General features: G+C 36.5%; 1 protein-coding gene across 2 annotated transcripts in view; it reads left to right on the top strand.

Annotated features, from left to right (window-relative positions):
• Window positions 1–1,221: 1,221 nt before the first annotated feature.
• The window catches only part of ANGPT1 (angiopoietin 1), a 241,095-nt gene continuing 215,754 nt past the window's right edge, over window positions 1,222–26,562 (top strand). For both annotated transcript variants that reach the window (XM_032415566.1, XM_032415565.1), the window contains exon 1: window positions 1,222–1,976. In XM_032415566.1, the coding sequence (XP_032271457.1) occupies window positions 1,680–1,976 (297 nt within the window). In that variant the 5' untranslated portion in view covers window positions 1,222–1,679. The remainder of the gene's footprint in view (window positions 1,977–26,562) is intronic.

Below are 26,562 nucleotides of genomic sequence, written 5' to 3'. Positions count from 1 at the left end.
CATTTTTTTCTGGAATTTGTTTTGCCCTCTCCTCTAACATTTCCCTACACACCAATCTCTAACCTTATTGCCCTTTACCCACTGACCTGTACCCCGAGGACACAAGAGTCAACATCTGTGACTTCTGTTTTTATATCATGACTGCAGTTGAGAAGCTCCATTCCTGAAAATCCCTCCCAGTTCTTGATGAAAGCCTCTGCTCATAATTCATGCTTTCTGCACATACTTAGTAAAGATCTCAGTGCCATAACCTTAATTCTATAATTATCACCTATTCTTTATGTTTTACTGAACCTTTTGTTCAAATGTTTACACCCTACATGTGGGAAATTACCTTCCGATAATTTTTGTTTCTTATTTAATAGAAGCAGTGATTTCTCCCGTACAGTTCTTTGCTGGCCCATTGACACACCTGATGTATGTTTATTCTCAGATAATTTTCTTGTGCAGCCACAGGAGACTTTATGGGGAACTTCCTTAACAGAGTTAAAGACAGCCATAGCAACACCAAAGAGGTCCTTGTGAAATCTATGATTAGGATGTACCACAGGAATTAATAATTCTCTGGCCACTGTCTTAAATTGTAACCACACTGTTTTTGTAAGTTGCTCAATTTATATACATAGAGCACAGAGAGCTGTATTCTGATAAGGGGACCAGTTTCATTTAAAATCCTTATCTCAGAAAGTACTTAGCTTATTCTGCTTAATATGCACATGCTGTCTATATTCCTTTGAGTGACAAGTTGTGACATTTTTTTTTGCTAGTTTGACCCTCCCTGACAATTTTCTCCAACTCCTTAAAGTCTAAGTGAATACGATGAGTGAGAGAATACCATCTCTAAAAATGGTTTTTAATATCTTTTTCCCGGAGTCAAGAATAATTTTTTAAAAAATTAATATTTATACAGATTTATCATTCACTATCAAAAATTATTTTACTGGACACCATGCCAATTTCTTCTTAGAATTCCCCAATTAAATAGTAACTTTAAAAACATACTGCTAGTTTGCTAGGTTTTAGTAGGTCAGCATGCACAGCAAAAGTGTATTAAGGTGGACTGCTCTATTTATTGATTTGCCCTGAATTTGCTAAAGGCTGGAGGCAATTGTCTGCGGAAGGGGCGGGAGGGCCATACATGATCGAGGTCATGCGCATCTAGCCAATTTGTAAGACGATCCGCTGCTCCAAGCCTTCAGCAATCCTTAGCATAGGGGCACACTCATGCATTCCTGTCAAGTCATCTTGTGAAAGGCTGCCTGCTTCCAGCTTGGCTTGGATGTGCAACCTTAATAAAACTCACTGAGGTCTGGGAGAAAATAGCAGATCTGCTGCAGATAGGGTAGGGGAAAGGGTCTAGAATATGTACACGCAGCTGACTCAGGCAGGCTCCACGCTGAACGGTTACACAGAGAGGAAACAATAAATCTCAGCTACTATGCAATAAATATCTCAAGTTTTAACTAAGGAAACTACCATTACAGTGAAATAAAAAAAAATAACATTTTAGAACAAAGCTAACAAATGGCTAGTTTTCTGTGATTCTTCTTCAAAAGCTTTCTTTGAGGGGGAAAAAGTCAAACAAACAAGCAGTTTTACCTAAAATAAAAACTAGTTTAAAGGTCAGAAGAAAGGAGCAAGTTTTGCGAGAGGCACGGAAAGAGATTGCTGGCAGTACAATGACAGTTTTCCTTTCCTTTGCTTTCCTCGCTGCCATTCTGACTCACATAGGGTGCAGCAACCAGCGCCGAGGTCCAGAAAACGGTGGGAGAAGATATAACCGGATTCAACATGGGCAGTGTGCCTACACTTTCATTCTTCCAGAACACGACGGGAACTGTCGTGAGAGTACGACAGACCAGTACAACACAAATGCTCTGCAGAGAGATGCTCCACACGTGGAACCGGATTTCTCTTCCCAGAAACTTCAACATCTGGAGCATGTGATGGAAAATTATACTCAGTGGCTGCAAAAAGTAAGTGATTGCTTTCAGTTTCTAATTGCAGAGCCTTTTCCATGCTTGCACTGCAGCTGACTTAGAGTTCCTTAGGGGGGCATTTGTGTGTTTACCTTTTGCTCCTGGGGGCAGTGTTTGCAAATCCAAGCCTGTTCTCTCTCTGTGACTTCATGGGTGAGCCAGGCTTGTGCAAGCCTCTGAAGGTATGGTGGCAACCCATTTATGTGCCTAGCAATGGCACATTTTATGACATTTTTGGTTTCCTCTTATTTAAAATTGAGCTTGATTTTTCTGACTGTCAAAGCCCAACTTAAAAAAGAAAAGCACGTATGTCTTGAGACCATTGATGAAAAAAGAAAATAATGACAATACTAATTTCGGATCAGATAGATTTTACACCAGGAAATTTTCTGCAGCTAGGGTGAGAAATCATCACCAAATACTTATTTTTTCAACTTCTAGTACAGTTAATATGAAATGGGAGTATATATAAAGTATGATATTTGGAGAAATTGTATATGTATATAAAGGCAACTTAATTTTAGCAAGTAGCAGAATAGTGGAGGACAGATTTCTGTCATATTTTTTCCGTCCTTGAGAAAAAAAAATCAGGAAGGTAAATTTTAATGTGAACTCTTCAGGAAGAGGTTGTTTGCCTGGTGTGGAAGGAGAGATTGAGCTGGTGGTTGCTGTTGCCAAAGACATGCACCTGCAGATTTGAGCTGAGCACAACATGGGCTTTGCTATCTTCCTGAAATACCTCCTTTTTCAGGACATTGTAGTTACCAACAGTGTCATGTGGGAGTCTTAAGTATCCAGATGAATGTTAATGTCGAGTATGCAGTTAAAACCCATTTATAAAAATCAAAATGAGCATTTTATTCAGTTTTTCTCTATAAATCATTTAAAAGTTTTTGTTGAAAATGTCTATTAAAATATGAACACACTTTCTGCAGTTCCTTCTTTCTTTGCTTTCTGTTTAGTTGAGTAACAGGTAAACAGCAGATAAGCGTATTCAACTACGTCTGTGGAAGAGCAGCAATGTCACATTTGTGAAAATTCTTCTCTCCCACGGATCTTTGCTAAAAATTCATTTGGTGCATATAGGTAGGAACGTAGTCAGTCCAGTCTCCTTTAAGTTAGTCTGTTAACAGAGCAAACCCTTTAAGAAGATAAGGAGAGGACAAACGCTCTATTTTTTTCCCCCTGTGTTTTCACGCTCACTTCCAGCACTGCCTACTCAATCATGCCAAGTAACAGTTATTCTACTTTTGTCCGCTAGGGACTGAACTAAGATCACTGATATTTTATTTGACAAGTTAACTGAAACTCCATAGATTCAGAGTTTCTGAACCTGGAATTGTAGTTAATCTTGCTATTGTAGACTACAGGTGAAAAAGATCAATAGGGGCAGAAGATTAGAAAGCAAACGGAATCCTGAAGCCGTTTGATAATTATAGTTTAAATTTCAGGCACTAATTATAGCAGCAGTTTATAATAGGATATCTGTTTTTTCTTTGGCAAAATTTATTTTCACAGTAAACAAATTAATTTGGTTGAACAGTTTTTTACTCTTCTCAATATACCATCCATATAGTTTTTAATAAGATTTCAATCGTAAATTAGTCTGAGTTCTTTGAAGGGGCTGGGCAGGGAAATTTAGTCCCAAATTGTCCTGAGTGAGCTATTCTACCAAAAATGTAATATTTTGTTTACTTAAAACATACAGTTAAAATGGTGACTCAAGCATAGTAATGCATATTTTTTTGTTGCTATGCAATTATTCAGCAGTGATAGGGTAAATACATGATTCTGTTGGGCTTATGTCATGCACATGTTTCATATGTTAATTTATTGTGTGAAATAAATTTGATTTTTGTTTACATTGTTCTTGGTCAATGATTATGGCATAGTTTTCAGATTATAGCCAAGCATAACTATGCAAATGTTCTTTGGTTACATTGACCCTTGCTAACGTGATTCTAGCTGATTATATGCTGAAAATGTCCCTGTTGGTTTGAGTCAGAGCAGTTTGGCTTGACTATTGTCTGTTTAAATTTGCATATCTTTTGTCATTGTTAATGCGATTGGTAGGAGGATCAAGAAACCAAATAGATTCTTTCAGCAAAGAACTTGCTAAAAAGCTCTCCCAAGTTTCCTTTAATTAGAGGTTTTTTTTTTTTTACTTTAGGTTCTAAATTTCTTGTAATGTATTTATTTTGATAATTCAAATGGAAATCTTTTTACTGTAACTATTTGGTATGCTTACTGCTACAAATTGTACTACTTCTATTTTAATTCCGAATAGTTGTGTTAGGATAAAAAGCAATGCACTGCAGAAACTGAGGCTATCAGTGTAAATGCAATTAATTCATCCATTCAGCAAAATAATTAATCAAAGCATGGTGGTTATTATGCAGCTCATGGCATCACTATCAGGAAAGTTTTTGTTGCAGGATGTGTGTTATCAATGCTAGATGCTGCTAGATGATAGTTTATGTTAATCTGATACCTTCCATGAAGTTTGGTAAACTGGATTCTTTAACAAATATTCTTCACAAGACACTGACTTCACTAAAAGTCACCTTATGAGATTTACACTCTCAAATCTCATTTCTCAACTTTTCTGGTCTTGCAACTAAATAAGATGAGAAGTAAGGTGTGCAAAGGAGCAGATGATGTGTTGGCCACCGTAAGTGTTGAAATTATTATGGAACTTATCTTTTGATATGATGGATTTCATTCAAGGAGATCAACTTTGCATAGTAACCTGTGAATTAACACCAGTTGTGAGTTAGGTTGATAGCATTATTCTCACTTATCAGATGGTGAAGAGCAATATCAATAATATGCTCAAAAATCACCATTTAATTAGGTAGAACACCTAGGCTGTATGTCTGCATTTGACTCTCTTCAATCATATAGTTCTTTTCAGAATTATTAGTAAATCAAACCCAATACCTGAGAGGGACCAGGTCTTGGGATAATAACAAGAAATACAAATGGCTTTTGTGTCTTTGCCACTTTCTTGTGATTCCTTTCTACCTTTCTATAACAGAGAAATGTCTAGTGTTTAATGTCTACTTTACATCCCGTGCTTCTTGAGTTAATATTTTCTTTCTCCTGTATCCCAGAAATTCAAAAATATGTATATTTAAATACTCAGATTTAATCATATAAATTCTAGAATTTGAGGCAATGCTTAGAAAGTCTTTTGCCTTTGCCAAATGATGTCTTTTTGTTGTTGAAAGTATAAATAGAGTCAAAAAACGTGCCTTGTAACAGACAACAAAGGTCTATCTACTGTAAATATTTTACACTAGCTAAAATTGATGAGCTGATGATTATTAGTAGAAAATGTGTTCTGAATTGCCATCCAGAATATTCTAAAGGATGAAAAATTTTTACTTGAAACACTTGGCTAAATGTTTCTATTGACAGCATTTTTTGACTAACATCCTCTATTTGTTTCAGAGAATTATGATGATCTTTTTACAATTCATGTATACAGACATTAACCTATATTAATATCCCCTAGAATGTGACCTCCATGAGACCAGTGACCTTGTGTGTTTGTCTGTTGCCATATGCCCAGGGCCTTAAGCAGTATATAGTCCATAGCAGATAGACAATAAATATCTGTTGAATGAACAAAGAGATGCATTGTCTACATGTTACAGTTTATACTTTACCATGTACTATTAACAGTTTGTTTTGGATATACAATTTACCTCCTAAATAGATTGTGTGTTATCATTTAGGCAAGTACTACATCCTATAATTACTTTTGTCCTGATATTAATCAAAACGATATTGGGTCTAAGGTAGGTGGTGGTTAATTATCCAAATTGTACTTAGCCAGTGATCTAGGATCTCAAACTTCTGCATCCACTCTATCTTGTCCATTTAATTATTCTTTAAGAGTCAGCTTTGTTGTCAGTTTCTCTAGGAAATATACCTGCATTCCACTTCCCCTCCCAGGTTGAGCTCTCCAGTGTTATAATAAAGTTGCATGTATCATGTTCACACTGCACTTCCATGTTATGTGGTTGTTATCATTTTCATTATTTGTTTTGAGGCCTGTTTTTCTACTCAGACTATGAGTCCCCTCGAGTGTAGTGAATGTTTCTTTATCCATATGTATCTGAAATGTTTATTGAGTGTTTGAACAATATCTCTGTTATCATCATACTATAAAAATAAAAGATATCAGGTGCTCAACTGTGTGGTGCTGGGATAAAATAATGAAAATTAGGAGACCTTGTAACTGCTTTTAGATGCTAAAATTTGCTTGAATCCTTTGTGATAGATTACTTGAGGGTCAGCTAGACGTTCCTTTGGGAGGAAAAATAATTTTGTACTTCCAGGCCAGTAGGTAACAATTTACCACAAGTAATAATGACACATATTTACATATAATATGTGCATATGTGAATATAAGTAACTGGAAATGATTTCCCATCTGTGCATTGTTTTGGGGACTGGTGATCATGCAAAATAAAGCAGAGAGGATGTTCTATGTTTTATTTGCACATATTGGGGGGAGAAGGCTTCCTGAATGTGTGGAAAAGAGCAGACAATTGATAAGTATGTTTTTAAATATTTGTCACTAGAAGAAAATATGCATATATGATTTATACACAGAGGTAGAAAAATATGGCAGGTGCCAAGAAAGGTGAAAGGAATAATTGCCTTTTAAATCCAGTTATAGAAATGTCCCTACCAAGTTCATTTGAGATTAACCCTTGGTTTTCAAGCCAAATAGGAACTCTTTAGTTAATACCCCTGTATTAACTTGTCAATGAATAGTTAGGTGTTATTTTTTGCTGGTTGTATTTTAGAATCAAAAGGCAGAATAATCTTTCTGGGCCCTAGAAGTTGGGCAGTTGGAGCTATAACACTCTTTTGGATTTCTCTGTGAGAAGGAGCAAGCCTCTGCCCAAATGGTCTACATTGGCAGATCAGGGCAAGTAGGCCCTTTGCTATGGGTGATTGCAGCCCTTCTTTACCCCTGACTGTGCCATTTCACATTAAGCTCTTTTTAAGTAGCACTCATCTCATATGTAATTATTTGTTCAATGTAATCTAAACTAAGAATGTATCATTGTTTTCCTTAAAATTTTCCTACAGTTTTTCATTATGTAAGACTAAAATCCACATTCCTTACCATGAGGCCCTAGATGATCTGTGCCCCACCCCCCACTCCTCTCTAGATTTATCACCTTCCCTTATTCCAGTTACTAAAATGACATTAGCCTTTTTGTTATTTCTACAACAGACCAGCTTATTTCTGTCGCAGGGGCTTTATGTGCTGTTTACTTATCTAGGAAAATTCTTCCTCCAGAGCTTGGTATAGATGGCTCTTTCTTTTCATTCAGGTCTTTGCTCAGAAGACATCTTTCCGGAAAGTCTTGTCTGAGTACTATTACCTTCCACCTTCCTGCATTCTGCTAAATGACATTTTGTCATATAATACTGTATTATTTCTTTGTGGCATTTACCACCATGTGACCTTTTATCGGTTATTGTTTGTCACATTATTTATTCTTTCTCCATCTACTGAGAATAAATGCCATAAGAGGTCATTGTCTGTCTTGTTCCCGGTAGTATATCTTACTCCTAGAAGAATGCATGACACTTAGTAGAACCTCGGTAAATATTCGCAAAATATATTCTCCCAGACCCTGCACTCTGTGAGGTAGAGATTGTGCCTGTCTTCTTCACTAGTTTTTATTTATTATTTTATTTGTTATTTTTGATAGCAGATCTACTTTTCTGGGACAATACCTAGAACATAGTTGAAAGGAATACTTTTTTCTTTTTTAATGAATAGAGAAGTGAATGAATTCCATGAGTAGATTTGGACTATAATTAAATATACGTATGAAAGTGAGACTCAACTATATTCCATGTGCTACCTATCTAACTATGTAATAGGAGAAATTTTAATCTTCTGAGTTTCTTTCTCTATATCAAGGATCAGCAAATATGGCCCTTGAGCTAAATCCTTCCAGCCACCTGTGTTTGTAAATAAAGTTTTATTGAAATACAACCACATCCATTCCTTAATGTATTGTCTGTGTGTTTGTAAATAAAGTTTTATTGAGCAGAGTCACACCCATTTGTTTATGTAGTGCCTATAGTTGCTTTCTTCCTATAAAGGCGGAATTGAGGGGTTGTAACAGAGATCAAATAGCCCACAGATCCTAAACTTTAATATCCAGCCCTTGACAGAAAAAGTTTTCTGATCCCTGTTCTATATCACAAAAGGAATATGGTATTAATATTGGGACCATTGCAAGGTAAATTGTGAGGTTTATTGTGTGGGAAAAAGATCGCCCTCCAGGAGGTCAAGTAATCTTCAGGTTCATGCCAGTTGGCTAAAAGCCTGAGTAAGCCATTTCTTGGCTTGGTATCGGGGACATGCTGTGAGGTGACATTTTAGAGGAGTACAGGCAGGGAAATTTCATGTCTTTTCTTTCCCCTGCCCATCATTATGTGGACAGAGAAATATTCCAAAAGCAAATACATGTTAGAAAAGAAAAAGCACCTGAATAACAGTACAGATCATCAGCCTCTGTGTTTACCAAGTCTGGGTGCCAGGGTCCTTTGCTTTATGTACGCGTCTCAACCTATTGGTTGTGGCATCGGCAGGAATGTTAACAAAACATCAGAGTCATTCTGTTTTCATAGAAGTGGGGCTTCAGCACAGCCTCTTACATTCAATCTATTTAGAAACCTTTCCTCCTTCTATCATTTGCTATAGATAGAAACATTACAAGTATTCTCATTTGTGTAGATGATGAGAGAGGAGGAGCAACAAGTGGGTGTTCAGCCACAATGTGCAAAGGTTGATCAGCCCCTATGCTATCATTTGCTAATTAAGGAGGTTTTGTTTTCATTCTGCCATGGCCTTGTCTCTGTGTGGAAACATTAGCATCCTTTTCCTGGACCTTGTCTTCTTTTCTTTTTCTTAATACCATTTGCTTAGATGCACAACCCTAATTACATTCTGAGTCATTCTTGCCTTTTGTTCCAATACAAGATTATCGTTTGCTGTGAAGTTTGGAAGTTCCAAACCCTCTTTGGTTCTGGCCCCATGGTCTGAGGGAGGGAGGGCTTCTTAGTGTTTAAATCTCTTTACAAAGTGTACAAAAGATATGCCCCCTCCCTTATCAAAGAGGTTTCTAAAGAATGAAGCACTCCATGGATTATCTTTTCTTTATATTTTGAGACTTTGTGCTTAAATACTTTTCTCTAATTCTTACACAGAAATATTAGGAGTGAGAGGTTTTCAGCCTTGTTTGGTCTTAGATACCTATCCAAATGATCTGATTTCTTCCTTCAAACATATGAAAAGGTAATCTTTAACAGAGAAAGTGGTGTAAAACATATAAAGCCAGACATAACGCTACTGGTAGCTAATAATATAATCAATAACATATTTGAGCATATACCTATTTGGCAGGAAGTATTAGAGAATATAGAGTAAAATCAATGTAATAAGTGTTACTTATATATATATGCTACATGACCACGTTACAGATTATAGGTCTTCATTGGCATGTAGTTCCTAAGTTTGTATTGAACTATTAAAAGAGCATGCAAATTAACATAAATATCAAGCTGTTTCTAGAGAAAATCAGTAGCTGAAATATCAGTAAAGTGCAAGTAAGATGTGAATATCTTGAAACAGGAATATATACAAGGAAGCCATCAAACTCACTGGTATCAAATAGGTAAGCTTACTATATATTTCTGTGGAATTGTTGGTAATATTTTTGAAAGATAATGTATTTTAAAATTTAGTTACATGTCTAGCTTAACTCATTAGGATCATGAAAGCTGAATGAGTTGAATCATAATACTAGACCCAAAGATTATTAGAGGTTTCCATTCCCAGAGAATGGATAAATATTTTAAAACTCTATATTTCACTTCCAAACCTTTAGAGATAGTCCCAAGATTTTGTAAAACATTTTAACACTGTTCCTGTCTTCACTGTTAATATATATTGACTAGATTAAAATCCAGTAGATATTTATTATAGCTAAAGATTTGCTGTAACTAGCAGACCTTGCATCCACCTTATCTCAAGTTCATAGATATAAGACATGAGAATTTTATCCTTATTACTAAATCACCAATCTTCTCTTTGTTTTTCAATTTTACTAGGTTTTTAAATAATAACAGAACTATAATAAGCAGTAGTTTTAATATTTATTGAATAAGTGAATTATTGAATAAGTTGAATATAACTTTAAAATGTTAATAATATAGTGAAGGTTTAATATTTTTGAACAAATGAACTGATGAAGTCTAAATATTTCTTAGCAATGGAACCCTATTTCCAAGCAAATTATTAGGTAGAAGCTTGATATGTAATCTAGATGCAAATGGAAGGGTTAGAGGAGAACTGGAGAGGGGTGCTGCCGGGACCCTCTCCCTAAGCCCCTCTCCCAGAGGCATTCCTCAGGAGACCCTATATGTTCAAAGGAATATAGTTTCAGAATGGCTACAACAAAACTTTCAAATAATCAACTGTTAGGTAGGTAAAGCTTTCAAAACCAATTTACTGGCAGACAGGAAGAATCATAATGCTTGAATATTTTTTGGCAAGTTGATGTAAAAATGTCCAAATCTGCCATATACAAAGTAGTTTAAGAATGTTAATGTGTAAGTTACAAAAGTACAGGTTGTTCTAGACTCTCAGAATGTTGAGGCCCACCCATACTTAACATGACCAAAATATGTTAAGATAATAGACAACTCTTGGACAATTAGTGGCAAATTGTATAACTTACCTATTTTCTAAATTATCCAATTGCATAGTAGTTTGTATTTCTTTATTTTAAATTTAGGGACATGAATTACATTGATAATACCTAATATCTCAAGCTACCATATTCACTTAGAACAGAATTCATTGTTAAGAATAGTGAAAGGAAATATAAATTTTATTTTATTTATTTTTTAAGATGTATTTATTTATTTTAGAGATAGAGAGAATGAATGGGAGGGGCAGAGGGAGAGGAAGAGAGAATCTCAGGCAGACTCCGTACTGAGCGTGGAGCCTGATGTGGGGCTGCATCTCATGACCCTGAGATCACGACCTGAACCAAAACCAGGAGTTGGATGTTTAATTGACTGTGCCACCCAGGCACCCCAGGAAATTTGAATTTTAAGTAGGCATTTACGTACTTCCAAAATTTTCAGTGATTCTTGTTCTGTCTACTTAGCTCGTCTTTGTTTTTATTTCTAGAATATGACACCAGGAATAGGAATTTTAGAATTGCCATTTCCTTATTCATTTGTGCTGAAATATTAATAAAATACAAGTAAGATTATTTAGTATTTTTTAAGGCATTTATCCTGACTGCAAAGGTTAATTTAGTTAAGACTAGATAAAACCAAACTTTCCAAACACACCTAAGCTGCAATGTATCACAATGTTCTGAGAGAGGACAATCACGTGAAGGCAACACCTTCAGTTCTATTAACTCTGTGGAGCTTTTTCTCTTTCTTTAGGAGATGAATAATACACGGTTGTTTGATATACTGAATGAGGGCTCCAAAGTCAAGCCTTATATGAATTTATTATTAACTTTCTTATTATGTTAGAAATAAAAGTCCTAATAATTTTTTCTGACCAATGGCCTGCTTTTTTCAAAAGCCTATTTCCCATTCTGTAGTGGGAGACTTCTGAGACTTGAATACCAGAAAAGAGACATGGTGAGGCAGTCCTTAGAGCAGGAAAGACAAAAGGACTCAAAGGAACTCATTCCTGGCCTGCCTCTCCTTTTCATTACTCTTCTGTCCTCTGGTATTGTTTTTAGTAAAGTTCTATGTGATCCTCCTTGTACCAGTGACCATGGAGTGGAAGTGCAAGAAAGAGGATGAGCAAAAGGGAGGGTGAATGAACAAGGTGACCAGTGGTGACTGTCCCTTTATTGGGGGCAGGGGACACAGTGAGGGGTCATGGGACCATAAGCAGTGTCTGGAGGACTGCTCCATAAGAGATGGCAGTGAGTTCTGTCATGGAATTTTAGGATACAGTCATGAGTCACGGAACTAAGCACCTGCCATTAACACAGACAGCCAGTTTGCCAGTTATCTCATCAAATATGCACAAGGTAGTCTGCTAGGTACTGGGAGGCAGTGATGAATCCACTACAGTCCCTGTTGTTGAGAAGTCTAAACCCACTGAAATAGTAAATGCATTGTTTGTGTCCACTGTTTTCTATGTCAGACAGACAGTTACACAGTGATGAAGTGTGCTGTACCTAAAGCCAGACTGCCTGAATTTGAATCTTGAAAGCACCACTTTGTTGCTGTGTGACCTTGGGCAAGTTTCTTAACTTCTCTGTGCCTCACTTTCATTACCAGTCAAATCGAGGTAATAACGATTCCTAGGGTATCGTTACTATAAGGTGATTGCTAAGAGTAAAGATGATTCACATAAATTACTTTGCGTAAGTTCTCTAACATAGTAAATGTTAAGTAAATATTAATTACTCCTTGGGGGTAGTTCTGGGTTATAGTAATAGTTAAATGTTGAACCCTTTTACCAACTATCAGGCCATTTGGAAGCACTTTACATGTATTAATCTATTGAATACTTTCAAAAGCCGTTGTGAGGTAGATAGTATTATAATTTTTCCCACACGTCAAATTAGGAAGTTGAGGCACAGAGAAAGGAAGTAACTTGCCCAGGATTACTTGGTGGCTAAGTGGTGGGGCCAGCATGCAATTCCAGGTAGTTTGGCTCCATGACCTATGCTCTTAACCAACTATGGGATTAGCTACGGCAACTTTTACTGTGTCTCCTCTTGTCAATCTTCAAACCTTAAGTCTGTTTTAAAATATTTTTCTAGGTGCCTCGTTAGCGGAGTAGGTAGCACGTCAGTCTCATAAAATATTTTTCTGTAGTAGTCTTTCCACCTAAACCCTTAATTCTTTCATACTAAATGTGTTTGCCCCTTTCTCAAGTACTATTTCAGTCATTTGTCCACATCCTAACTCTAAAGCTCCATGGTTAAATTGACTGTGACGTGTAGTGATGCTGCTGATTGAAGCACAATAGCCCAATTCTCTCTGCCCTCCCACAGGTCTGTTAGCAGACCAGGAATCCCACATCTGTAGTCCCTACTGCCTCTCTCCTTAGAAGCACCAGCTCTTGAAGTTACAGAGCTTAATTGAATCTGACTATTTATCTAAAAAGTTTTAAAACACAAAGAAAGGCTTACAATTGCTTTACATGGGGTGAAGCCGCCTATTCTGAGTATCTTCCGTTCAATTTAATGACCTCCTTCTTAGATTTATCTGTGGGCACTCCTTCTTGGAAAAGCAAAAGCACATCCTGGAACTTAAAATATTATTTGCATGCACTTTCTTTTGTGGGTCATTCAAGAGAGTTGTAAAAATGAGAAGAAAAGCCTTGTTCTCTAAGGCAATGACCTCTTATCTCACTTCCTATTTTATTTATCATTGTCCCTATTAATTAAAATATTTCTGGTATTTTGGTCCAATGCCATAACACTGCTACTCACAGAGAACTGTGATGGTTCTCCACTTTTTTCTGAATCTTGGAGGCCTGACCACTCAGATGCCTGGGCTTGGAGGGTGGTAGCATTTGTAGCCCATAACGATCAACTGCATAAGGTAGAAAGACTCCAGGCTACCTAATTTCCCTTTGGCCATTCTTTTTCATGGAGTCCCAAAGAAGAGAGAGGACAAAATAGGATGGGTGAGAGGAAGGGAAGATGGATGAAAAGTAGGGGACCCTCGTTTCATCTGGTCCCTTCAATTCAGCTAGGTATCTATTAAATCATTCTGAACACCTGTGAATTTAACCTGAGCTCTAGGAAAAGAATTGCTGCGATTCTATAAATAGAAAAGCGACCACTTTTTGCAAGGTAGGAGATGCAGAGACATGAATCTGAGGGGATATATTGGAAGATAAACCATAAGCTGGCTACCGGAAAGTGATATAGCCCCAGAGCACAAAATTGGAACTTTTAGAAGTCTGCTCCTGTGAGGGACATCCCTGCTTGAAAGGTGTTCAGGTGGTGAAGTGGGGCAGAATCCCATGTGGGACAGTGTAGTCTCAGGATCCCCAGGGTCACAGAAAGAATGGGGGTGCCTGACTGCGGCAGAGTTCCTAAGCATTGGAACAGGGAAGCAGGCTACAATTAGTGAGCCCAGGAGTAGGCTCTCAGCTAGGTGTTGCCATAAACCATGAACCCTGGCAGGATCTGGAAACTGCTCTCCAAGTGGGGGCCCAGCAAGGGACAGCTGCTGCGAGATCCAGCTCCTTCCCTCAGGAGGAGTGGCTTGAGTGTATGTACGATTGGGTAAACGCTCCCCAAGCAGAGGCTCAGTGATCAACAGGGCCGAGGGGAGACCCCCCTCCCTCCCCGGGGGGATAGGTGCAGGTGTGCACCGCAGGAGTCTGCAGAGTTTGGCACACATGAAAGGGATTGACTGCCTTTCCCTGAGGGTGCACTAAAGAGTGGAGGCTGAGATCATTCAGCTCTGGGTCTAGAAATCTGGGGGCCGCCATTTTTTAGTTTTTTTTTTTCCATCCTCTAAAGCGGGGCAAAAAGCCTTCAGGGAACAAAAGCCACATAGAACAACCCAAAGCAGCTTACACTGAGCCTGGCCCCCTGGCAAGGGGCGGTGCAACATCACCTAGGCAAAGACACCTGAGGATCAGTGCAACAGGTCCCTCCCCAGAAGCCCAGTGGGATCTTCAGGTGAATACCAAGTTTATAGATCACTCAGAATCGAAAAACTCCCGCACTAAGGGGAAATGGTATATAGAATTAGAGGTTTTTTTCACATGAGTCTTTAGTCTTTCAGTTTAAAATTTTCTTTTTCTTTTCTTGTTTTTTTTCTTCTCATCTAGTTTCTTATTTTATCAACTCTTTGTTTTTAAGTCTTTTTTTAATTTTCATTTTTACACGTACATTTTATAGATATATTCTTCACTTTTGGCTTCCTTTCACATATATATATGTATATATGTAAGTTTTGCTTTCTTTACAATTTTGGGATTCAGTGTCTTCAAACAGACTAAAATATACCCAGGACCAAGTGGATCACCCTGTTTTGTACACCTATGAGATTATATCCCCCCCACCCCTTTTTTCTTTTTCTTTTCTTTTTTGGTTTCTGAACTATTCAGATTTGTCTAGTGTGTATTTCACTTGGGTCATGGTTGATATTTTTGATTTTGTTCTCTCGTTTGTCTATTCTTCTCTGGGCAAAATGACTAGAAGGAGGAATTCACAACAAAAGACAGAGCCAGAGGTAATACTCTCTGCCACAGAATTGATATGGATATAAGTAAAATTTCAGAGCTGGAATTCAGGATAATGATTATAAAGTTACTAGCTGGGGTTGAAAAAAGCATAAAAGACACTAGAGAATCTCTTAGTGCAGAAATAAAATTTAATCAGGCCAAAATTAAAAAAATGCTTTAACTGAGATGCAGTCTAAAATGGATGCTCTAATAGGTAGAGTAAATGAGGCAGAAGAGAGAGCCAGTGATATAGAAGACAAGATGATGGAAGGGCAGGAAGCTGAAGAAAAGAGAAAAAACAACTAATGGACCATGAGGGGAGGCTTTGAGAAATTAGAGACACCATAAAGCAAAACAATATTAGAATTATTGGGGTCCCAGAGGAAGAAGAAAGAGAGGGGGCCAGAAGGTATATTTGAGCAAATCATAGCTGAGAACTTCCCTAATCTGGGGAAGGAAACAGGGATTCAAGTCCAGGAGGTAAAGAGAACCCCCCTAAAAATCAATAAACATAGATCAACACCCCGACATATAAGAGTGAGGCTTGCAAATTTCAGAGATAAAGGGCTTGCAAATTTCAGGTCAGAAAGGGCTGGCATGATATATTCAGGGTACTAATAGAGAAAAACATGCAGCCAAGAATACTTTGTTGAGCAAGACTGTCAATCAGAATGGAAGGAAAGATAAAGAGCTTCCAGGACAAAAAAATAAATAAAAATAAAAGAATTTGTGATCACTAAACTAGCCCTGCAAGAAATATTAAAGGGGATCCTGTAAGTGAAAAGAGAACCCAAAAGTAACATAGACCAGAGAGAAACAGAGACAATATACAGAAACAGGGACTTTACATGTAATACAATGACACTAAATTCATATCTTTCAAAAATTACTCTGAACGTAAATGGGCTAAATGCTCAATCAAAAGACACAGGGTATCCGATTGGATAAAAAAACAAGACCCATCCATATGCTGTCTACAAGAGACTCATTTTAGAACCAGACACGTCCAGATTGGAAGTGAGGGGGAGGAGAACCATTTATCATGCTAATGGACCTCAAAAGAAAGCTAGGGTAGCAATCCTTATATCAGACAAATTATATTTTAAACCAAAGACTGCAGTAAGAGATGAAGAGGGACAGTATATCATTCTTTAAGGGTCTATCCAACAAGAAGATCTAACAGTTATAAATATTTATGCTCCTAACATGGGAGCAGCCAATTATATAAACCAATTAATAACAAAATTAAAGAAACACATTGATAATAATACAATAATAGAAGGGGACTTCAACACCCTACTCACAGCAATGGACAGATCATATAAGCAGATCAACAAGGAAACAAGGGCTTTGAATGACACACTGGATCAGATGGACTTCACAGATATATACAGAGCATTCCATCCTAAAGCAAAAGAATACACATTCTTCTCAAGTGAACATGGAACATTCTCCAGAATAGATCACATACTGGGTCACAAATCAGGTCTCAACTGGTACCAAAAGATTGGGATTATCCCTTGCATATTTTCAGACTACAGTGCTTTGAAACTTGAACTCAATCATAAGAGGAAATTTAGAAGGAACTCAAATACTTGGAGGTTAAAGAGCATCCTACTAAAGAATGAATGGGCCAACCAGGAAATTAAAGAAGAATTTAAAAAAATCATGGAAACAAATGAAAATGAAAACACAACAATTCAAAACCTTTGGGATGTGGCAAAGGCAGCCCTAAGAGGGAAGTACATAGCAATACAAACCTTTCTCAAAAAATTAGAAAAGTCTCAAATACACAAGTTGACCTTACACCTAAAGGAGCTGGAGAAAGAACAGCAAATAAAGCCTAAACCAAGCATGAGAAGAGAAATAATAAAGATAGAGCATAAATCAATAAAATAGAAACCAAAAGAACAGTAGAAAAGATCAATGAAACTAGAAGCTGGTTCTTTGAAAGAATGAACAAGATTGATAAACCCCTAGCCAGACTTATCAAAAGGAAAAGAGACAGGACCCAAATTAATAAAATCATGAATGAAAGAGGAGAGATCACGACCAAAACCAAGGAAATACAAACAATTTTAAGAACATATTATGAGCAATTGTATGCCAACAAATTAGGCAATCTGGAAGAAATGGATGTAGTCCTAGAAACTTATAAACTACCAAAACTGAAACAGGAAGATATAGAAAACCTGAATATAGTCATAACCAGCAAGAAAATTGAAGCAGTAATCAAAAATCTCCCAACAAAGACTTCAGGGCTGGATGGCTTCCCGGGGGAATTCTACCAAACATTTAAAGAAGAAATAATACCTATTCTTCTGAAGCTGTTTAAAAAAATAGAAATGGAAGGAAAACTTCCAAACTCGTTCTGTGAGGCCAGCATTACCTTGATCCCAAAACCAGACAAAGACTCCACCAAAAAGGAGAATTACAGACCAATATCCCTGATGAACATGGATGCCAACATTCTCACGAAGATACTAGCCAATAGGATCCAACAGTATATAAGAAGGATTATTCACCATAAGCAAGTGAGATTTATTCCGGAGCTGCAAGGGTGGTTCAACATTCACAAATCAATCAACGTGATACATCACATTAATAAAAGAAAGGACAAGAACCATATAATCCTCTCAATTGATGCAGAAAAAGCATTTGACAAAGTGCAGCATCCTTTCTTGATTAAAACTGTCCAAAGTGTAGGGATAGAGGGAACATACCTCAGTATCATAAAAGCCATATACGAAAAGCCCACAGTGAATATCATTCTCAATGGGGAAAAACAGAGCTTTTTCCCTAAGGTCAGGAATATGACAGGGATGCCCACTTTCACCACTGTTGTTCAACATAGTACTAGAAGTCCTAGCTTCAGCAGTCAGACAACAAAAAGAAATAAAAGACATTCAGATTGGTAAAGAAGAAGTCAAACTCTCACTCTTCACAAATGACATGATACTTTATGTGGAAAACCCCAAAGACTCCACCCCAAAATTGTTAGAACTCATGCAGGAATTCAGCAAAGTGGCAGGATATAAAATCAATGCACAGAAATCAGTTGCATTTCTATATGCAAACAATGAGACAGAAGAAAGAGAAATTAAGGAATCGATTCCATTGACAGCTATACTAAAACCCCTAAGATACCTAGGAATAAACCTAACCAAAGCGGTAAAAGATCTGTACTCTAAAAACTACAGAACACTTATGAAAGATATTGAGGAAGACACCAAGAAATGGAAAAACATTCCATGCTCTTAGATGGGAGGAGTAAATATTGTTAAAATATCTATGCTACCTAGAGCAGTATACACATTCAGTGCAATCCCTATCAAAATACCATTGATATTTCTCACAGAGCTGGAACAAATAATCCTAAAATTTGTATGAACCAGAAAAAAACCCAAATAGCCAGAGGAATCTTGAAAAAGAAAACTAAAGCTGGTGGCATCACAATGACAGACTTCAAGCTATATTACAAAGCTGTAATCCTTAAGACAGTATGGTACAGGGCGCAAAAACAGACACATAGATCAATGGAACAGAATAGAGAACCCAGAAATGCACCCTCAACTCTATGGTCAACCAATCTTCTACAAAGAGGGAGAGAATATCCAATGGAAAAAGGACAGTCTCTTCAATAAATGGTGCTGGGAAGATTGGACAGCCACATGTAGAAGAATGAAACTGGGCCATTTTCTTACACCATACACAAAGATAAACTCAAAATGGATGAAAGACCTAAATGTGAGACAGGAATCCATCAAAATTTTAGAGGAGAACACAGGCAGCAACCTCTTTGACCTCGGCTACAGCAACTTGTTGCTAGACATGTCTCCAAAGGCAAGGGAAACAAAAGCAAAAATGAACTGTTGGGACTTCATTAAGATAAAAAGCTTCTGCACAGCAAAGGGAACAGTCAACAAAACTAAAAGGCAACCTATGGAATGGGAGAAGATATATGCAAATGACATATCAGATAAAGGGCTAGTATCCAAGGTATATAAAGAACTTAAAAACTCAACACCCAAAAAACAAATAATCCAGTCAAGAAATGGGCAGAAGACATGAACAGACATTTCTTCAAAGAAGACATCCAAATGGCCAACAGACACATGAAAAAATTCTCCACATCTCTTGGCATCAGAGAAATACAAATCAAAACCACAATGAGACATCACCTCATACCAGTTAGAATGGCTAAAATTAACAAGTCAGGAAACAACAAATGTTTGCAAAGATGCAGAGAAAAGGGAACTCTATTACAGCATTGGTGGGACTGCATGCTGGTACAGCCACTCTGGAAAACAGTATGGAGGTTCCTCAAGAAGTTAAAAACAGAGCTATCCAATACTCAGCAATTGTACTACTACAAGTGTAGCGATCCGAAGGGGCACCTGCACCCCAATGTTTATAGCAGCAATGTTCACAATAAGCAAACTGTGGAAAGAGCCCAGATGTCCATCGACAGATGAATGGATACAGAAGATGTGGTATATATGCAACAGAATATTACTCAGCCATCAGATAGGATGAATACTTGCCATTTACATCGACGTGAATGGAACTGGAGGATATTATACTGAGCGAAATAAGTCAATCAGAGAAAGACAATCATCATATGGTTTTACTCATATGTGGACTATAAGAAACAGCACAGAGGATCATAAGGGAAAGGAGGGAAACTGGATGGGAACTCATCAGAGAGGGAGAAAAACCATGAGAGACTCTGAAGTATAGGAAACAAACTGAGGGTTGCTGGAGGGGAGGTGGGGGGGTAATTGGGTAATGGGCCTTCAGGAGGGTATGTGATATGATGAGCACTGGGTTTTATATGCAAACGATGAATTACTTACTGAACTCTACATCTGAAACTAATGATGTACTATATGTTGGCTAACTGAATTTAAATTAAAAAAAAGAAAAGAAAAAAATAGAATGGGGCAAAGTAGAATTCAGGTATGCTTTTCATCAACCTTCACATAGTAGGATGGATTAAAACACATTAAAGAGAAAAAAAAAAAAATCAGTGTGTCTACTTGTGTGACCTGAGTTTTCCATGGAATGCTGACAATCAGCAGTGTGTGGCAGATCAATGTTATAGGTGCCCCATACCTACCAGTAGGATGTATACATAAATAAATGCATGCTGTGGTGCTCAGATTATTTAGGGGCAACTTTTGGTCAGTGAAATGGTCTGAAAGATTAGTGTTAATGCTGAATAACCAGGACCTTTTCCCAATGTGCAGGAAATTATTAAGTTAAGGAGTACAACTATTTTAATTTTAAGGGTTTCTTTCTTTATGATATGTACCATGTCTGATACTTTTTATCTCCTCTCAAGAGTTAGCTGACAAAAACAACGAAAAAAAAAGAAAAGAAAAAGTTCATTGACAAAATAGCAAATAAATATTAATAGAAGCTGGGAAATGACCTCCTATATTTACTGGTATAGTTGCTCCTTTATGTGGACACATGATTAGGATGTGATTTATCTCATCCATTTAGCACAATCACGTTCCCTGCCAATGAAATTACTATTGCTTTGTGTATGGAATAAATCAGTTTATCTGCAAAGAGGACAATGGATATCAGATATTCTGTCAGCAAAGCAAGTACGAAAATGACATTCTATATTAAGAAAGGTGCTTAGTAATAAATAGGGTATTAATAAGTCTACCTTCATTAAGCAATATCATCATCCATACAGATAAGCACATTTTTATAAATAGTAGGTATTATCATATCCATTTTGTAGATAAACAGAGGACCAATGAAATAAAATGATTTTTAAAAAATTATACATTTACTTTGAGACAGATGTAGAATTTGAACCCAGGCATTCTGAGTATCTAAATCTAAACCTCTTTATTGTTCATGCCTCTTTCACAAATTAAAACAAGTTTTGATTGACGGAGAGTAGGGGAGAGGTTCAAATAAATGATGTTTTCCTCTAAGTTTTTGGAGAATATATTCAGAATAAATAACCTTCTTTAGATACTGGAATAATTTGCCAAAGATGAATGAGAATTGCTTTAAGAAAGTTACTATTCTTAGGAAAACTACTTCCTAGCACTATTCCTGACTGGACACAAAATTTTATTTAATTCTAAAAATACGTCAGATGCAAATAACTAATTGTTGTTTTTACATTTTTTCAAATAAGTGAGTTGCTTACACAAACTGCCTCAATTGATGTTACCCAGGTATGAGTATACAAATAAAGGTAACATTTTAAGCTAGTTTATCTGAAACACTACATTGTAGGGCTAGGCTATATTTCTTTCAGTTAAAGACCAAATAGGAATAAAATATAGTCAATAAAGGAGATTGTTTAACACTTCAATATTAATGAATTAGGTCCTGTTTATAATATTTTTTGGAAAATGACCATATGTCATATGTGTATTTATTTTAGTTTAGTTGTTCAGAATATAAAAGTAAGCATTGATCCCAGGTTTATGTTTAGAAAAAAAGAACAAAATTAATAAACACTGTGAAAGTAGAACTGTCATTATCTCTTCCTGACAGTCAAGATAAACTAATGAACTAAGAAGACTTTGATTCCAATAAATGATAAAAGTTGAAAGTGGAAGTGGAAATCCCACACTCAGCACTCAAAAAAAGCTCTTAACTGAGGACTGAGTATATATATATAGGAGCTGAGAGGGCTCCATGTCAGAGAGAAAGGGAAATTCTTTATTTTGTGATCATCATGTTTCATATGGGACTCAAGCTTACATACTTTGAGTTCACAAATTAAACCTGTGGAGTTTATAAGGGAAAAGATCACTATGGAAATTAATTATCTTAAGCATAAAATATCCCTGTATATTCTTCTACTATTTTGAAATGCCTTCCTCTGTATCTAACTTTGCAAGTCATGGCCAAAAATATATCAGAGGCAACTAAAAAATTCAGATAAACTCTATAAGACAAATTGCTTGCACTTAAGTAATTTACCAAATATTTTGAGAATTTCTCTTCTGTTCAAATATAAAATATCCTCTATGGAAACGAGATTAATATGTGCTTGGTTCTTTTCTGATTACTGGGCAATTGAGAAATCAATGGCAAGGAGGTAATTTTCTATCAGAAGGGCATACCAGTTCTACCTGTCCATCCAGTGGGGTGTATCAGAATCTTTTAGGAAGGTGTAGTTTGAAAAATCACATATAGTTTTTAAATTTAGAAATGAAAAAATCCCCACCATGTTTGGGTACTAAAACTATGCAAAGAAAATACAATTTTTAAATTTAACATGGTGGAAAGAGTAGAAGTTAAAGTTAAAACAAGACCAGAAGGTAATTATTGGTTGTATTTTCCAAAGATGGTTATAATAGCATTATATGTATATATAGTATTATGTCATAAATAGTATCGTGTCTGCATGTCATTATGCCATAAAGAATTCCCTTCTCTTTGAATCTGGCTGAGTCATAAAAGGCAATTAAGTTTCCATGTTGTTCATTACAATACTCATGCTTGGAGCCCTGAGCTGCCTTATTCGAAGTCCATCTACCTTGAGGTCACCATGTTGTGAGGAAATCAAGCCACATAGAGAGGCCACGTGTAGGTTCTCTGGCTAACAAATCCCTATTTTTGAGTCATTCCAGCTCAGGCTGTAGACAGTGAGTGAATGAGCCTTCAGATGATTCTAACCCCCATTCACTCACATTAAATCCAGATGTGGAGTTAAAGTCCCAGGCATCATGGAGCAGAAACAACCCATTCCCAGTGTGCCTTGTCTGAAATCCTGACCCATAGAGTCTGTGAGCCTAATGAGCATAATGGAATGGTTGTTGCAAGCCACTCAATTTGGAGGTAGTATATTAATGCAACAATCATGACTGGAATAGCCCCCATTTCCATAGGCATACATGCAAGGGTTTACTGTGGTACTTATTACTATGGTAGTCCTTGAAGAACAATACATTAGACATGAATTCTGCCTTCCAGAAGCTCACATTTCAGTAAGGCTCATGATATGGGTAGAATGTCATAAGTGTTTTTTTTTCTTTTTTTTAAGATTTTATTTATTTATTTGACAGAAAGAGAGACACAGCGAGAGAGGGAACACAAGCAGGGGGAGTGGGAGAGGGAGAAGCAGGCTTCCGGTGGAGCAGGGAGCCTGATGCAGGGCTCGATCCCAGGACCCTGGAACCATGACCTGAGCCGAAGGCAGATGCTTAACGACTGAGCCACCCAGGCGCCCCATAAGTGTTGGTTTTTAAACCAAAATTTTTACTACCTTTCTCTATTCTTATAAGGTATTTCAGGTTCACATAAATTAAGATTCAATAAATATAACTTGAAGACTGCATATATCTTTGTGCTCCTTTGAGTAAAATAGTTATTAGTAAGAATTTTTCTTACCTTCAAAATAGAATTTGTAAAAATCCTCTGAGCCTTCCTAAACTCCAAGTCGACCAGATGTCCGTAATACCAAAATGCTATACTGTATAGTTTATGTGAGTCTTAATGTTTACATTATTTGCAGTTTTTCTATCATCTAAAATTTGTAAAAATCTCAGTGAATTCAGATTTTTGAGAATCAAGGCATGAAGCTATTTTATAACTATTTACTACTTAACCTGTCATGTTTAGGCTGTAAGTTTAAATCCAGATGTTTCTGAAAGCTGTTATTGAGCACGGCTGACTGGTGGTCTCCCAAATGTAAAATGAGTTAGCAGCATCTGTTCAATTCCCAGTGGTTTGGAATTCCTGCAATAAAATCCATCCCAGATTTTCCCCTTCTTAACTGATGAGCAAAGGATGTGGATTTGAATGAAACAGGTATGGGAACATTCTTTAAATATACAAAGTGCTTTGCTTATTACATTATATATTGGTTGAAACTTATTGGAAAACAACATAACAGTAAATATAAAGAACATAAATATTTTTTTATAAACTTTAACTCAGTAATCCTACTTCTGGGAATCATTCCCAAGGAAATAATTCAAAAGAAGTAAAAAGTAATATATATGAACATATTCATTGCAGCTATCATAGCAGGAACATTGGAAACAAATATTATTATTTATTTGGTATTTACTATGATACCTTGCACCCATGATCTCTAACCCTAAAAAAATTCTGAAAGATACAAAATGTTATCTACAACTTCAAATGAGGAAACCATGCATAATCTCCCACAAGCAGTAAATAGTAGAACCAGCAGACACTTCAATCGAGGATTCTTTGATGAAAAGCCATGCCTTCAGTGACACCACGACTGCATCTGTTAAAAATGTTTTTTGACAAGAGAAAATTCCCACAAAATGTTGAGTGAAAATGTATGTATACCTGAATAATTATAACAATGAAAGTATTAGCTAATATTTTGAGCATGTAGTATGTACCACACCTGGGACAATTTAAAGATATTAGTTTATTTGATCCTTGCAACTCTGTACATAGATATGTCATTGTTCTAATTTTAGAAAAACTACATATATTACAGCTCTGACTTTGTGTGATGAGAGTGGGTGGTGGAGAGGTGGTTGTATATTTGTAAGGATATGCATAAAAACCATTGACAGGAAACACATCCAAAACATTCACAATGATTCCTTTTGAATGGTGCAGTTGAATATTTTTTGTTTTCTCCTTTATGCCCATTGTATTTATTGTGCAATATGAACATGTGCCACTTTTATAATCAAAGTAATGTAAACTTTATTTTTTAAAGAAATATGGGTATATCTAGACTGAGGTCAAGTGAAGTAGAGATGTTGGGAAATTAACCATGTAAAAATTCACATCCGTTTTCAAAATAACTGTTCCCAGGGCAAGATAAATATGGATGAGCCTTTAGAAATAGTAAAATCAGTAGGTAAAAGAAATCTAGAAGAAATGTTTGGACCAGGGTTTCAGTAACTTCACATACTCCCCCCTCCCACCAAGCAGCTACCTTCCTATAAGACCCATTTCTGAATCCACTTTCTTCATATAGTGGTCATTTATTCATTTCTTACCAGTTTTCTCTTCTTTCTTCCCTTTTCTCTACTTTTGTGGATAAATTGATGTTGAAAGCTCTGAAAATGGTGAATTACACATAGAAATTGGGTTCAGGTAGTCCTTTTTTATTCAAAGGAAGAAATATATTTTAAAGAATTTTATTTATAGAAAGATAAGTTATAAAACAGAAGGTGAATGGGTGACCTAGGTTTGTAGGATATAAACTCAGGATTAAATGTTCCAGGATTTGATGTAACAATGAGAGCAGAAAGGCATATGAAAGAGAGATTAAAGAAGTTATAATTATATGGCATGGTATGTATGAAATTACTTTGCAAGATCTTAATATCTATCCCGGTGCAAACTGCATTGGGCAACCAGAGCTTTTTCCAAAAGTCAAAACCCAATCATGCCATTCTTCTAGTTAAAATGCATTAGTGGTCCCAAAGTACCCTCATATTGAGGTTCAAACACCATACCTTATTTAAACTGGCCTTTAGTCTCATCTCTCATGTTTTCTCCATGGTTTGCTAGTTCTAGCCATATCTAAATCCTAGAAGTTGTATTACACTATCATGATTTATTTTCTTCCTTAACTTTGTGGATTCTATGCGGCAGCAAATTCCTTGCATCTCTCCTGCCCCATACTCCATACAGTATTAAATAAATGATTGGATGTTAAGATGGATGTTTGAAGGGATAAATTAATAAGTAGGTGTGATACTTATTAATAAGTAGGTATGATAAGTATTGTGACACTGGGACTCACTCTTAAGCAATGGAATTTGATAGGAAAGGTGATTAACAAAATAATAGAAACTTACTGCCAAATTTTTTTTTAAGTTGATCCATAGCAGTTTATTTTATGAGACCTGTACTATTTGGCCTGTAATTTTACATCTTTGTTATATTCAAATTCCTGTTGCAAGATACTAGTGATTAATCATAATATTTTTTTTGAGATTTGAAGGTTTTCTTTCATTCTTTCTTCTTTCTTTCTTTTTCTTTCTTTCTTTCTTTCTTTCTTTCTTTCTTTCTTTCTTTCTTTCTAAGATGCAGTTACTTTATTTTTTTTCATTATGTTCAGTTAGCCAACATATAGTACTTCAGAAGTTTTTGATATAATGTTCAATGATTCACTAGTTGCATATAACACCCAGTGCTCATCCCAACACATGCCCTTCTTAATACCCATCACCCAGTTACCCCATCCCCCCACCACTCTCCCTTCTGTAACCCTCACTTTGTTTCCCAGAGTCCAGAGTCTCTCATGGTTTGTCTCCCTCTCTGATTTCTTCCCATTCAGTTTTCTCTGCCTTCCCCTGTGGTCCTCTGCTC

This window comes from Phoca vitulina, unplaced genomic scaffold, assembly GCF_004348235.1.
Source record: "Phoca vitulina isolate PV1807 unplaced genomic scaffold, GSC_HSeal_1.0 scaffold18, whole genome shotgun sequence".
NCBI lineage: Eukaryota > Metazoa > Chordata > Mammalia > Carnivora > Phocidae > Phoca > Phoca vitulina.
The sequence above is the reverse complement of the archived record's forward strand: the minus strand, read 5'-3'. Positions and strand labels throughout refer to the sequence as shown.